Source organism: Lytechinus variegatus, chromosome 3 (genome assembly GCF_018143015.1).
Source record: "Lytechinus variegatus isolate NC3 chromosome 3, Lvar_3.0, whole genome shotgun sequence".
NCBI lineage: Eukaryota > Metazoa > Echinodermata > Echinoidea > Temnopleuroida > Toxopneustidae > Lytechinus > Lytechinus variegatus.
In genome coordinates this window covers 10,902,274-10,917,595 of record NC_054742.1, presented here as the reverse complement: position 1 = coordinate 10,917,595, position 15,322 = coordinate 10,902,274, and the positions used below count along the sequence as shown (strand labels likewise).

General features: G+C 33.6%; 1 protein-coding gene across 1 annotated transcript in view; it reads left to right on the top strand.

Annotated features, from left to right (window-relative positions):
* Nucleotides 1–15,322, top strand: part of LOC121410200 (interleukin enhancer-binding factor 2-like) — a 73,411-nt gene that overhangs the window by 31,657 nt on the left and 26,432 nt on the right. Inside the window, exons 9-11 of the mRNA XM_041602127.1 lie at nucleotides 3,117–3,204; nucleotides 4,152–4,328; nucleotides 15,120–15,207. Coding sequence (XP_041458061.1) covers nucleotides 3,117–3,204; nucleotides 4,152–4,328; nucleotides 15,120–15,207 — 353 coding nt within the window. The remainder of the gene's footprint in view (nucleotides 1–3,116; nucleotides 3,205–4,151; nucleotides 4,329–15,119; nucleotides 15,208–15,322) is intronic.

Here is a 15,322-nt window from a genome sequence, read left to right as displayed (position 1 = left end):
ATTTGTAATATCCTGAAGATTTTTCCACATTTGAACATTGTTACAGATTCATTAAAGCAAATGACGATATGACTGTCGAAAAATATTTCCGCTTGAGTGAGCACCACTTTTAATCATTGTCAAGCTTGGAAAAAGTGTGAAGAAACAAGTATTTAATTAAAAAAAATAAAATGTAAATGATAAAAACTTAGTGAACAAATGTTGGGATTGTCTGATATAAACTTTTGTTTAGACACTGTAATGTCCTCAGACTCAGCTGGCACAAAAAGGGTAAATGTTGTGCTTACTAAGGGTTCAAATTTCTACAAAATGCTAGAATGTATCCGTATTTTTTCAGTTGACTAAAAATGCAAGACAATGCATGAGAAATGTTTCATAGGGTAAGTTCACACTTTCCCCTTGACACAGCGTGAAAACAAAAATTTCTGTGAGCTTTACAAAAATGGACAGTGCTCACTCAAGTGTAACATTCTGTCAAAACTTATGCTTTCATGAGATAGATGAGACCTAAACCCAAGATTATATGTGAAAAATTGACCCACATGTTGTATATTTTTTAATTCCCAGGGCTTTTTCAAAGTGTATTTTTTTTATACGCACTGTATACAAGAATTATTTGTACACTGTATATTAAAAACACTGTAAAATAAGAAGCTGGACTATGATGACAGTCAAAAATTTGTAACCTGGCTTTCATATAGTATATACGAAAGAGAAATGTATAGTCTTTGTCTTCCATCTAGTTGCAAATTCTGATCAATCATGCATGAATGATTATAATTCATTAAGTGTGATAATGCATATTTTCATACCTTTTTGCAATCATTGAAATTTAGCTCGCAATGCTTCAATGATCTGAGAGCTTAGATGATGTGCTTTCATTTCATATAAAATTCTGATCCCTTTACCTTTTTATTTATTTTGACAGGAAATAAAATGTTAAAAATGAATCAAATTACACCCTTGTACAGAAGTCAATGAGGCAACAGCAGTCAGACATCACTTTGATTAAAATCCTTTATGAAATCTGTAATACTGATTGAAATATTAAGAATTGTGTATCAAATGAAAGCATATCATCTCATCTCTTGGAAAAATATGAAATAAGCCGTGATCAGTGAAGCGTTGCATGCTACACTTCAATAACCACAGCAAGGTCTGAAATTATGTCGCGTATAATTCATAATCATCCGTGCATGACTGATCATTATTTGGAAGTAGGTGCAAAACAAAGGCCATCCTTAACTTTTTAATTTTCTATATTCATTTTGAAAGGAAATGAAAAATGATTAATTAATCTAATCATACCCACTAACAAAAGTCAATGAGGCAACAACAGTCAGACATTGATTCATTTAAAATCCTTATGAAATCCATAATACTGCCTGATATATTAAGAATTGTATATCAAATGAAAGCATATCATCTCATCTCTCTCAAAAAAGGAAATAAGTCATGACCACTGAAGTGTTGCGTTTATGCTTTAATGATCACAGCAAGGTTTGAAAATATGCATTATTTCATTTTGTAAACCATAATCATTCATGCATTACTAATCGTAATCTTTAATTATATGTCAAACAATGGCTATACTTCCCTCTTTCATATGATATATAATTCATGAGATTTCATGATAGCCAAGTTATGATTTTTTTTTGTTCCAATGTAGTTCATTTTCTAATTTTGTATTGCTGTATGTAGTGTACAAATAATTCTTGTAGACACTGTATGTACTTAAACAATCACAAAAATGCTTATGTTTGTTGATTTCCTGTGATACTTCAGGGACCGCATAAGTTTTTATCAAATCTTGTAAGAAGCTAATTTATTTCTTTATTGTAGATGTGGTTTGAACAGCTAGAATGATAAAGCAATTTCTAGGTTTGATCTACAAGTTAAAAACTGGTGATATTGGCAATCAATCTTTTTTAATTGCCAATATCACAGTAAGATGGTGCAGATTCCGACCCCAAGAAATCTGCCCCAAGATCTCAGTTGTCCACTGCGCATTCATAATTAAAATCAGCATGCATGTCACATTGTAATCCATGAAACTTTACAATCAGATTCTCCTAAGATTATCAAACATAACTTTCTAATTTATGCATATTAATCAAAGGTTTGCTCTAATTAATTGATAAGCCCCCAAATTGGCATTTTTTTAGAGTGACATTTTGTCGAACTCTTATCAGCTTTTTTTGAAATATGATAGTGTTCACAATTTTTTTTATATTTTTTGAACGAAAATCAAGACAATTTCAATCATGAATAACATGAAATTTATTGATTTTACCCATTGAAAGTCAAAACATTGTGATAATTCATATATGAAGTTTTGCTAGAAACACAATTTGTATTTGATTTGTACATAGTATCATGTTTTAATTTTGGGTCTAACATGCCTTTAACCACATGCGCAGATGTCACAAGCTTGGTCTGGAAGGTTAGGGATACTAGAAAGAAAAATATGAATGAAACAATAAGGCGACTGATTTTCACGTTGCAAACATTGCATGAATTGTCAAGGGGGGGGGGAAGATTCTACAATCTTGGCCTTGGATGATGAACATTTTTCTCCTGTTACTAGAGATTGTGTACATTTTGCATAATGAATGATTAAATAATATGTTGATTATTTTTATTGATTTTGCTCTATTCCATGATTAAATACAAAGTATATAGCAAAAAGTGCACTGTTATTGGAGAATTGATATGCCCAAGGGAATTACAGATATTTTGCATCGTATGGTTTATTATTATACTTTTATTTTCTTTCACAATACTTTGAATATATCTCTTATTACCTTTTCTGTCTCTAATTTTCTATATATTCTTTGTAGGCTGATGTGGATTTATAGCTTGATACCAACCTTTGTTGCAAATTGGGAAAGATCAATTCCATATTTTTATATTTTCATCGGTCTTATAATTTGCTAAGCAAATCTTCAACTCCCTTCGTGGGCAAATTTCAGTCCCAGAGTACTATCTTCAACTTCACAAAGGATTTTTTTTTTGTCTTTTGTCCAAAGTGTTCTTGTACTTATTATTAGAATTTGGTCTATCTCATCTGTTTTGTGCCTATTCACCTTTCCCTTTTCTCTTTAATTTCGTTGTAGGGTCAAAGTTTTGATCAGGATTTTGAAGTACCTGAAGACACGCTTCAATGGTTTTGAGCCACTCAATCCTTGGATGATAGACCTTTTGGTGAGTAACCTACCCATGAAAACTACCCTTCAATTTCTTCAGCCTCCATTCACATCACTTCCCATTACTCATAAATATGCAAAAAAAAATCGCTATGCTCTACACTTTTAGGCATGTGATATTTTTCCTATGAAGGTATTAAAAAGGAAAAAGCAAGCTATATCTTCACAGTCTATGGCCCATAATGGGTCTCTGGGTGGTTGACTTTCCGGATCAAGTAGAAAGTAGGGTTGTTATCCATCAATCCTAGACACTCCATTTCCATAAGTACCCCCTCAAGTCGTTGGGTCCACTCTTCATGCACGATATGATCTGCAGGAGCATTTCTCTTTTCCATTTTGAAAGCTCCATGCTGCATTTTCTTTCCCAGTCTCTTTCTCTGTCTTTTGCTCTTTACCTTGCACATTATCTCTCTCTTTCTCTCTCCCTCTCTTCCTTTCTCTCCTCCCCCTTGTTGTCTTCCCCCTCCCTTCTTACTTGTCTTCTAATGTCTTGTAATGATACAAACCTAGATATATTTAAATTTCTGGGAAATCTAAAAAAATATCAATTATATATTCAGATAAACATACAACAGAACTAAAAAAGATTACATGAACAATGGTCATAGAATCAATTTAGTCAACAGTGATAAAGAATATTGTACCTAATCAATGACTTACCAATAATATTTGCTATCTCACTGAATATACAAATAATCATGGAAATACATACAGTATATGGTATGTCCATCTTTGTTTTGAGAGTTATCATGCAAAACTAATGTAAATTACATGTAGTCACATAAAGTTGATAATGCCGACAGATTGTGCAATATCCAAATCTCTAGAATAGTGATGGAAACCTTCACTCTGTATCGTACCTATTGATTAAAAAAACATGTGTATAAGCAAACATTCTTGATCTGTTAACTGCTTATATTTTGTTTACGTTTGTTCTTTTTACAGGCTCACTATTGTGTAATGAACAACCCATCCCATGCTCCTCTTCAGATAAGCATAGCATTCAGACGTTGCTTGTCTCTTCTCTCTGCTGGTTTCTTCCTTCCTAGATCTGTAGGGATAATTGACCCGTGTGAAGGAGGTGGAGTAAGAATCCACACTTCATTGTCTCTAGAACATCAGGTAAGTTTTGTGTTCAGATGCTGTTTGTTTCTTCTCTCTGCTTGGTATATATCTTCCAAGGTCTTTAGGGGTTATTGACTCGTGTGAAGGAGGCCGTGAAGAATCCATTCTTTATTGTCTGTAGAACATCAGATGTGTTTTTGTTCAGACTCAGCTTGTTTCTTCTCTCTGCTTGTTCCTTCCTTCAAAAGTGTGTTTGAAGCTCTGTTCTGTGACTTACATTTAATCTGGTGTTTTTTACTCATATGTTTGTAGTTTGAAGCTTAGTGGCGAAGTCTATCCATCACTCATCTTATCGCCAAATGATTTATCTATCACATCAATTTTCTGCAATACATGTAGATATGTAGCCTGTGGCTACAAAAATAAAAACTGGAAAACAATAGAACATTGTATCAGGCTTTGATATCCATAATGTGATGGTCATACTTGCTAAAGGGCCATTATGAGTACTGTATATACTATAAATAGATTTAAAGATGAGCTATTGAAGAAATATAGTCTTCATCACAAATGTGGAAGTGCATTTCAAGCCTTGATAAGTATGAAGTTAAGTTTATACTACCTGTAATATTCTGTTAGGATTACATAAGCAGTACAAATGAATGTGGAAGCTTTGTGTTGTATTAGCTTTGGGGTCTGACTTTTGCATCTCAATTAGGGAGTCATAAGTGTGAATTCCAAGCACAATTCATTATCTATTTTGTTCCTTGAAAAGGTTAAGTGGGTAAGTACTGAACTGATAAGTTGTATTCTTTGAATGTTTTGAGCAATGTATAATGAATCCTGCAGCAAAAGATTGTGTATAATGTACAAGGTTCTGTGGAAAAAGAATAGCCCTTCATAAAACTATACAAGAACAGTCTATTATTAAAAAAAAATGTATTTATAGTTGGTGTATTAGAATGGTTATTGCGAATTGAGATGTCAACTAAAAAGGTTATGTGTGCATCATGAATGATTCAGTTCTGTTAGTATTCCACTACGATCATCACAAGAAACCATATATTTCAGCGTTTTGTACCACTTTTGCATGACCCATTTCTTTGTCTTTTGATTAAAAATTGTGTTCCTGTTTTTTCCCCATACCATTCTACATGCTCTATTGATGTTGACTTTATTTTTGTCTGAAATGCTAATGATGATGATAATGATGGATTATAATAAAATTTGATCTCTTCATTTGCATCCCAAATGGTTCATATTTGAATTTGAAGCATGTGTGACATTACTCATTCATATTATGTTATTTTTTTACAAATCCATCGTATACTGCATATTGATTAGTTGACATGATAATTATATACAAAGTCAAAGCTTTGTTTCTTTGATTCAGCTAGATTGATTTTGTAGTGTTATTTCTACACTGTATTCAAACACCTATGTCGACATTTGTAATATTAGTATTACTCATGACACCTCTAAAAGGTCAAGAGGATACTTGGGTAGTCGATAATCGTGTCAGGTCCACTTGTATTTATCAACCCATTTTAAAGAGATTTGCAAAGTCAATCCATTTTCATGAAATTATGCCTGGGTTAATGGTGCTCATATTCACTGGAAGCATTGTTTAACACATCTCTTTTCCATTTAAAAATGATTAAGAGGATTGTGTTGATATGAACACTGTATATGACAAACTTATAAAATCAATATATTCTTACTTACGCAATTTACACTTGTTATCAGTGAAAATTACATGTAGATTGATATTCAGACTTCTTCTAATTACATTTAAATGTCAGCATAAATTGGCCCCTCTTTCCTAGCCTCTTGCCGAGGCCCTGGCGGCTGCTTTCCGAGCGATGCGAGGGATTTCCTTAATTCGTGAAGCGAATTAGGCCTGGCACGAGCCAGGGCCTCTTGACATCTGAACTGAATTACATATTCCTAATGAATATACATGAGTCATGATATTACCGGTCACCGAGTAAACCAATGAAATGTCAGAGCTGTTTCGTCTTTGGTTCGGAATACTACATAGTAGTCCACTATTCTGCAGGGGATTCATTTAATTGCGGGACACTAAAGGGGATATAACCAGCAAAATGCTCCAAGTAGTGGTACTACTACTACTACTACTGGCCGTAACAGACCCATCACCGCCCCAAAACTTCCCGGGAGATACTGCTCAGCCGCTGGCCAGACTCGAGTCAAGGGGAAGCAACTCCACTCTAGCTTCACTGCACAGCGGAGATCGATAATCGATGCCCTGGATCGACAGGTGGAATCGCATGAAATATTACATTTTTTCCATATCCTGTGGGTAGATTTACAAAGACATCTCGTCCTTTCAGTGCAGAGTTAATTTTATCGACTTGCAAATCGGTCAATATTCAGCATTTTAGAGGTACATGTATACTCAATGCTCTTTGATATTTCGTCATCACTCTTCGCCAAGAATCCACAGGTTGCCATTCAAGATGAGCTCATGAATATTCAGTATGAAGTTATAGCAGCTCGCGCTGTCATTGGATGATTTTCATGGACCAGTTTTTGGTCGGTGAATTGGTAAAAACAGTAAAACAAAAAGTCAGTGAAATTTGGCACAGATGTCAAGAGGCCCTGTCTCGCGGCGCTCTACTTCGTTCTCTCCCTTGCTTCGCCATGTTCGCTCGGAAAGCAGCCGTCAGGGCCTTGACAAGAGGCTACCTCATTCCTTAACCTAACAATTAAGCAGCTACGTTGAAGTTGTAGAAATTCGTTCATCCCCCCCACTTAATATGTAAGCACCATATCATATAGGCAAAGAGTATTTTAATATGCATTCCCTCAATTATGGAACATACTTTTCCGGTAATATTGAGAATGTTCTTCCGTTGATCTATTCAAGTCTACGGTAAAAGTATTACCTTTTCCTAAGATGAATTCAATTTTTTTTCTCATTAAAGGGATGGTCCGGGCTGAAAGTATGTATAGCTTAATAAATAAAGTAGAATTCACTGAGCAAAATACCGAAAATTTCATCAAAATCGAATAACAAATAAAGTTATTGAATTCTAAAATTCAGCAATATTTTGTGAAAAAAATCGTCATGAATATTCATTAGGTGGGCTGATGATGTCACATATCCACTTGTTCTTTTGTATTTTATTATGTGAAATTAGGTTTATTCAAATTTTTTTCTCCAAGAACTAGAAAAATTGGATTGGCAACTGATTTAGTGCATTAGATACTTATTGCTGCAACTTATTTCATTATAAGTGAGACATATTATTCACACAAGTATGAAAACTTCAATAACTTTATTACTTGTTATCCGATTTTGATGAAATTTTTGGCATATTGCTCAGTTAATTCTACTCTATGTATTAAGATATACATGTAAGTATTTTCAGCCCGGACCATCACTTTAATGATGCATGATAGGTTGTTCCAAATTTTCTTAATTTAGTCTCAAATTTGTATAATGAGTTTGGGTTCTGTAAGGAGATGTGTAAAAAATTCAGCTAATTATTAGGCCTGGGTTGGAATGGATGGAATACTGGAATCCGTCCGATGTTTGCAGGTTCCAGTTTTGTTTTTTCCGTTCTGGTATTCCAATAAAAAAATGTAATGCATAACAAACAGTTTAACATTTTCTTCTTCTGAATATGTTAACATAACTATTGTAAATGACTTATAACTCAGGTTTCTTTGTTACATTTCAGGTGACCAAGAAAAATATGAGTAGAAAAACCTTGCTGAGGTGTCTTGTAGCTTAACTGCTACAAACAAAGAGAACAAGATGGCCACGTAAACATCAGCAATTGTTTCCCCTGTCTTATCATCTTTTTCTCAGTGGTCACCTGAAATGTAACAAAGAAACCTGGGTTATTGTTTGGTAGGACTGACAAAAACCTTTACAATAGTTATGTTAAGATATTCAGAAAAAGACTTCTTTGTACTTTCCCGTTCATGAATTCATTTAACGGGATCCCGGATTTTGACTGGTGCAACACTGGCAGATTCCAGAACGAGAAGTTCTGACATTACTCAGGCCTACTATTTATAATCCCTCTTTGTATTTATGAACTTCTATATGAGTGTTATGAGAAAATTTTGATCTAGATTTGAAATAAAACAAATATGAAATTTTGAAAAATGTCCTTGGAATGGCCCTGATACACACTGCGCTGCTGTGAGTGTCTTGTCAATTCAAACCTATACATGAATGAGAATAATACATTTGTTTTATGAAACGAGATGTAGGAATCCTTGTTTGATATTAAAGCATGGAGCATTGTGACCGAGTGGATTAATATCCAGTTTTTAAACAGAGGGTTGTGGGTTCGACTCCCAGCCGTGGCGTAAATTCCTTCGACAAGAAATTTATCCACATTGTGTTGCACTTGACTCAGATGAGGTGAATGGGTGGCGGTAAGATTTATTCCCTGAACGCTTTAGCATTAATATGGCGGCTGTGCTACAGCCGGTGTGATAATATGATACCAAGTATCAGAGCAGTTATGCACATAGTAACTGCGCTATATTATAAATGGACATATTGTTATCATAAATCAATTGGAATCTTGTGTAGATATAATCATATGTTAGATTGACAAACCTTAATCTATATTTGGTAGTTTAAAACTAAAAATACTGGCAATATTAAAACTTGAATAAAAATAAAAAAAGTAAATCTGTCAGGGACCCATTAGATGTTCACATTGCTTTTTCAAAAGTTCTGAGCAGTTGCTATTCTTCACAAAGAAATGTACAGTGCTTTTTCAAAAGTTCTAAGCAGTTGCTATTCTTCACAAAGAAATATACAGTACCATGAATAAGATTGCAAATTGCACATTTGAAGAGTTATGTTTTGTTACATTTACATGCTTTGATCTACATGTGCAACAAAGAAGCACAAAATGAACATGGGTTTAGCAAGGAATAAAGTCAAGCTGACCCACTGCAGCATGTGTATTATGTACCCTGTACATCCAGGGGGGAAGAAACATGCATACAAATTTATACAAATCAACTTTCTTAATGAACACTGGGAGGGGGGGGGGGGGGGGGTGGGGTTGAATCAACCCCCTGTTGAGATCTCGGCTGCTGATTGTGGAAAGACCATGAAAACTGGCATGATGACAGTGTTAGATGTTATCTACAGGGCTCTCCAATTGAATTTTCTATTTTTTTTTTTTTTGGATTAATTATGCTAATTTATGTGTAAATTATACTTTTTACTCTAATTCACTAAGAATATCATATAATGCTAATTTTTGTGTAAATATCGTTTGTACATGTATAATTGCTAACTATTACAAATTAAAAACTGGTTTGAAAACAAATTTCTTATGTATTTTATTGTTTTATGAATTTCCTATGTTTTTCGACCGTTTGTCTTTCTTTGTTTATTTGCCAGATTCATAGCAAAACCTTTTGAAGCATAATTATGCTAAAATCAATTTATTTTAACAGATGAAAGTATAAATAATCATACCTTTATGAATATGTTAAGAAAACTCAATTTACATTGACTTTGTATGCAAAATCATGTTTTGAACAATTTTGGGTCTGACATGCACTTACATTGCACTTATGTTGTGTAATTTTCCAACTGCATACCCAGGCATTGTTTGATCTCGAAAGATACGCAAGACTTTGAAGTGAAAAGTCTGTGAGCAGTGCAGTTAAAAAATTTTGCACAGCAGAATTGTCATGGAAAATGTCAAGAGGGGGGGGGGGGGTGATTCAACCCCTACCCTGGCGGTTTTAGGGTAAAACATGACATATAATCATGTAATCGTTATTCCTATTGACAGAGCAATAACTTTCCTACTACATTTACTTTCCTACGACTTAGCTTTAACTTTTGTAATGTTTAATTTAGTTTCAGGTTTTGCAAATAGGCCAAACGCAAACAGATACTTAAAAAATATATAAATTAAAAGGGAGGGTAGATTTACTATAAATGTACCAATGCTTTATAGTTGTAATCATCAAATGATATAAGACGTAAACTTATATAAACATGCAATCTGAACAAAAAATTAAAAGGGGAAAAAAGGGAAGAAACACACATTTGATTTAATGCACATGTGATGGGATGAGAGGGTAAAAAGGGGGAGACTCTTCCTTCTATTGTTGTTACCTATTAGTATTCTTATATACACCATCCTTGGGAATCACTGATAAGCCCTTATGAATATTTGAAGCTTTTCTCAACATGAATATTGTATGAGACTTATACATGTAGATCTCTTTACACGGAAGATACTTATAACTTTCTCAGCATCTCAATTACAAATAAGCATTAAAGGTCCTCACAAAATTTGATGAAAATTTTTGAATATCAAGCAGGACACTAATGATGCCGAGATTGTATTATTGAAGATGAAAAATTGATTTCTGGGAAATCTTTCCTTGTTAATGTATCAGGTACATGTATGGGTGTGTGTAGATAACTACCATACTTGTATCATGGAGGTGACTGTATTTGTTAATCAGATAAACTTAAAGTAAGAATGTGAGCATACATGCATATTGTCAGCATGAGGATTATTTGAGTGGAAGTATTTAATTCAGTCCTCACCTACTTTCATCGTACAGTCCTATCGGTATATTCATTTTCCATAGTCTGTCATGACTGATTTCTTCTGTCTTATTCTTAGCATTTGAATGAAGCCTGGAGTTGTTTTCCATAAAATTACAGTGTTGCCTCCATAGTTTTTAACTAGCTCAATCTATAGTCATGATTACTGTGTTTTTCTATGTCTGACAAAAAACTCAGGCACTCTTTAAAAATTAATGTCTTAGCCTTGGGATTGGACATTTTACCACTGCCACCTATACCTATCTTAATAATTTAATTCCGCTGACCACAACTTGCAGATTTGTAAACTCAAATATTGATGATCTTTTTAGTAGTGCTGCAGCCGAACTGCCGCACCGAACGGAAGTTTGCTGAACTTGGCACTCCCGAACCGGACTGAACCGTACCGAACATAAATGCTTTGACCAAGGTCAAAGGTCATTTAGGGTCAATGAATGTATTATGATATGAATTGTGTTTACGGTACTGGTATTCAATAGTCAGTTCTACTGAGCTATTGAATGGCATAATGCAGGCGAGACTGCCAGAGGCATTCCACTTGTTTAAATATAAAGTAAACATTTTTATTGGTTAGTGATTAAGCACAATTAAAATTCCACACAAAATGTTTTTAAATCTAATACGAAAGCATTGGCCTCGTCTTTGATTCAATTCTTATCAATTTCAAATTTTTATAAACATTAATATATTTATTTTCCTTCATAAAATGGGAGGAAATATGAAGCTAAACTCGGTATGAAATTGTGGATGAATACTTATCTGGCTGTAATCGGTGGTACAGTCCGACCTCTCTTATCCGGACACGTTGGGACCAGCACCAATCCGGATAAGGGATTTATCCGGATCTGGGAGACCCAATATTAAACACGCAGCTGCGCTGCCGACTACCTCCCCAGGCCACCAGGGGTAGCTACACTATTGTAGTGGGCGTACGGTAAAGACAATATTCACTGCAGAGTCGGTGCAAATTATAGGCATTGTTTTTATGGAAATCAAATCGATCGATGGCCAAAACTCTTGGATAATTTACCTGCTAAAATGACTGAGGTATACATTGAGCATACCTCGAAAGAAAGAGAATGACTCAATGAAACCAAGTTTTAAAATTAGATCATCGCGGCAGGTATCGCAGCTTCACAATGTCAGCCATTGTTACACTGACTGTAGGCTCAAACATGATAGATGGCGCTGTCCGTATTGAGGCCGAAAGTTAGCTAGCAAGACATGTGTTGTTTTTCCCGCGAAGCAAAAAGAGAAATGTGGTGAAATGTTTGTGCTGCACCCTAATTTACCGGAAATTATCATTCCTAAAGTTCTTTTGGTGATTTGGGTGAGATATTTTCATGAAAAATATGTTTGGTGTAGGGTGACTATGTTGGGAAATATATTTAATCAAAGTGAGTTTACGTATAGGATTGAGTTTAGATTGAAATCTCATTTCCTCACGTACCGGTACTAGATTGAATAAAAAAAAAAAATCTCGGCAAGTGTGCGTCCGGATAATATAGAGATCCGGATAAGGGGAGGCCGGATAAGAGAGGTCAGACTGTAGTTATAATCGGTCATAAATGTTTTTTTTTAATAAAAAAATAGACAAGACATAAATTTTTCCTCATAACTGACAAAGTAACATCAATTGGTAAAATTTATTTTTCACCTTGTTAAATGTCCTAAAGTACAAAAATACCAGACATTTGCAGTGCCTCATTTAAAGGTCAAGTCCACCTCAGAAAAATGTTGATTTGAATCAATAGAGAAAAATCAGACAAGCACAATGCTGAAAATTTCATCAAAATCGGATGTAAAATAAGAAAGTTATGACATTTCAAAGTTTCGCTTATTTTCAACAAAATAGTTATACGAACGAGCCAGTTACATCCAAATGAGAGAGTCCATGATGTCACTCACTCACTATTTCTTTTGTTTTTTATTGTTTGAATTATACAATATTTCAATTTTTATAAATTTGACGATTAGGACCTCCTTGCCTGAAGCACAAAATGTTAAAATAATGGAATTCCACATGTTCAGGGAGGAATGAAACTTCATTTCACATGACAATGGCGAGAAAATAAAAATATTTCCTATTTCATATAATAAAATACAAAAGAAATAGTGAGTGAGTGATGTTATCAACTCTCTCATTTGGATGTAACTGGCTCGTTCATATAACTGTTTTGCTTAAAATAAGCGAAACTTTAAAATGCTATAACTTTCTTATTTTACATCCGATTTTGATGAAATTTTCAGTGTTATGCTTGTTGAATTTTTCTCTTTTTATTCAAATCAAGTTTTTGTTGGGGTGGACTTGTCCTTTAATATGCATGCCTAACAAAGTTTAACTGAGACATTCTGGAATGTTCTTATTATGAAATAAACTTCCTTAGAGAAAAAATGAGCATATGTAATTTCTCTTACAATTCTTCTTAAATGCACAACAATGAAAATAAAAAGGACTTTTACTATTTTTGATTATGAAAGAAAATAAAAGAAAATAGTATAACCATTCTTTTTAAAAACAAACTTTGTTTCAAGTATATGACAGACGTTGGTTATGACGAATGTTACATGTACATGGTTCGGAGCTAAAGATCCTCTTTAAATGTCTTTATTTAGTCATATATTGCCGAACTGATCTCAAGTTTGGTAAAAAACTCAGCCAAACCGAACTGAACCTGAACATGCCACCTGACTTGCAGCACTACTTTTCTCTATCTTCTGTTGTAAATATACATTGTTATTTATTATTTTCCATATACTTGTCTTACTTTTCCTGTATTACTATTTTCCTTTTTTTTTACTATTATTTCATTTTCTTTTCTCTTATTATTTTCTCCCCAGTTGATCCTTCTTAGCTCCATTATGTTTTCTCTTTCATGTATGTTCAACAAAACTTTTTAAAATAAAATGAGCCTTAGAGATTAGTACAATATTTGCAATTAAAATGATATGGTTCCCCATTTGCCTTTACATATGATGGGACTCTTGTGTAATTGTGCCCAATCTTTTGGAAAAAGGAAATGACAGTGGATCATTTTTTATTTCATGCAAAGTTGATTAATCTGCTAATAAGTTTGAGCCCCCCTTAATATTTTTCATGATAAATTTGCTGCTGTGTTGTTCTTTCAAGTTTACGCAACTTTCAAAAATTACGCATTTCGTAAGGGCATGCAAACACAAAATTGCTCATTTTGTGTACAAATCCAATGCAAAGTGTTTTAGCCAAAATTCATTTATGTTTCATTATTTCTCCTTATTGGTCAGAATAAAGTCTCAGACTATTTCCATTGAAAAAAAACAAGTAAAAAATAAAGAAAAAAAAAACAATAGAATACATAAGAAAATTATTATGGTATACTTATGATCAGAATCTGTGAACAAAAAATGGCATTTTAGGGGCCTTTTTTAGTCATTTAGAGAGAAGTTATCTTACACATAATTATCATAATGAATTAGAAATGATTTTTTTTTTTAGAGAAATTCGATCATACTGTTTTGTAGATTATTAACTTGAACTTGTTTGCTAATTAATTTACTAAGGACCATCTGCTTATGTGAAGTACATACTTGTATGACATGTATGTTGACCATTTTCTTTTCATGCATATATCTATTTCTTCTGTTTGACAATAATTTTTTTCAATTTACAATGAAATCAATCAACATATCCCATATTTATTTTTTTTGTCCTTCTATTTTCACCTTATTTTGTTATAGCATAATTCTCCCTTTTTGATGTGTTAAGTGTATTGCTTAATCTTACTCATATGTTCTTATTTCATGATCTTTTGTTTAATTCGTAGGTATATTCCTTTCATGTATTTTTCCATTCTCTGTGAACTTTGTATATGTCAGTCTTTGGACTGTTTTTACACTGTCTGTAAACCAAATTGCATTGAATTATGCCATGGGCAATGTGCATGCCGATTTTTGATGCGATAGATGGCCGAGATCATAAGGAGGGAGGCGAATCACCCCCCCCCCCCCTCTTCTTACATGTACATGTAGGTTTTGAAAACGCCCAGTCTTTTTAGGGTTAATGTCATGCAATCACAACAGTATGCCAAATATTAAAAAAGTTAATCATGCAATAGCATGCAAGAAAGTTTATATTTTAAAGTTATTAATTATGAGGAGGAATACTTTCAAGTTAGGCCTACATTTATTGATGTATAGCATGGTTGCAAAATGTAGTTTGCCCTTTTTAACATTTCTTTTTAATATATTTTTAATGTTCTGTTTTATTTGTTTAGGACCAAGTGGCATTCACAGCGCAAACATTATTACGAGTTCTAAGCCATGGTGGTCACAGGAAAGTGCTTGGATTTGAAGGAGATGCAGGTAAATTTTTTTGATCCATTTGTATTTTAAATCTATTAAAAAATTCCTTGAAATATAAATAATCAGTAAAAATATTATTTTGAACTAAATTACAGAAATTTATCTCTAATTCTGT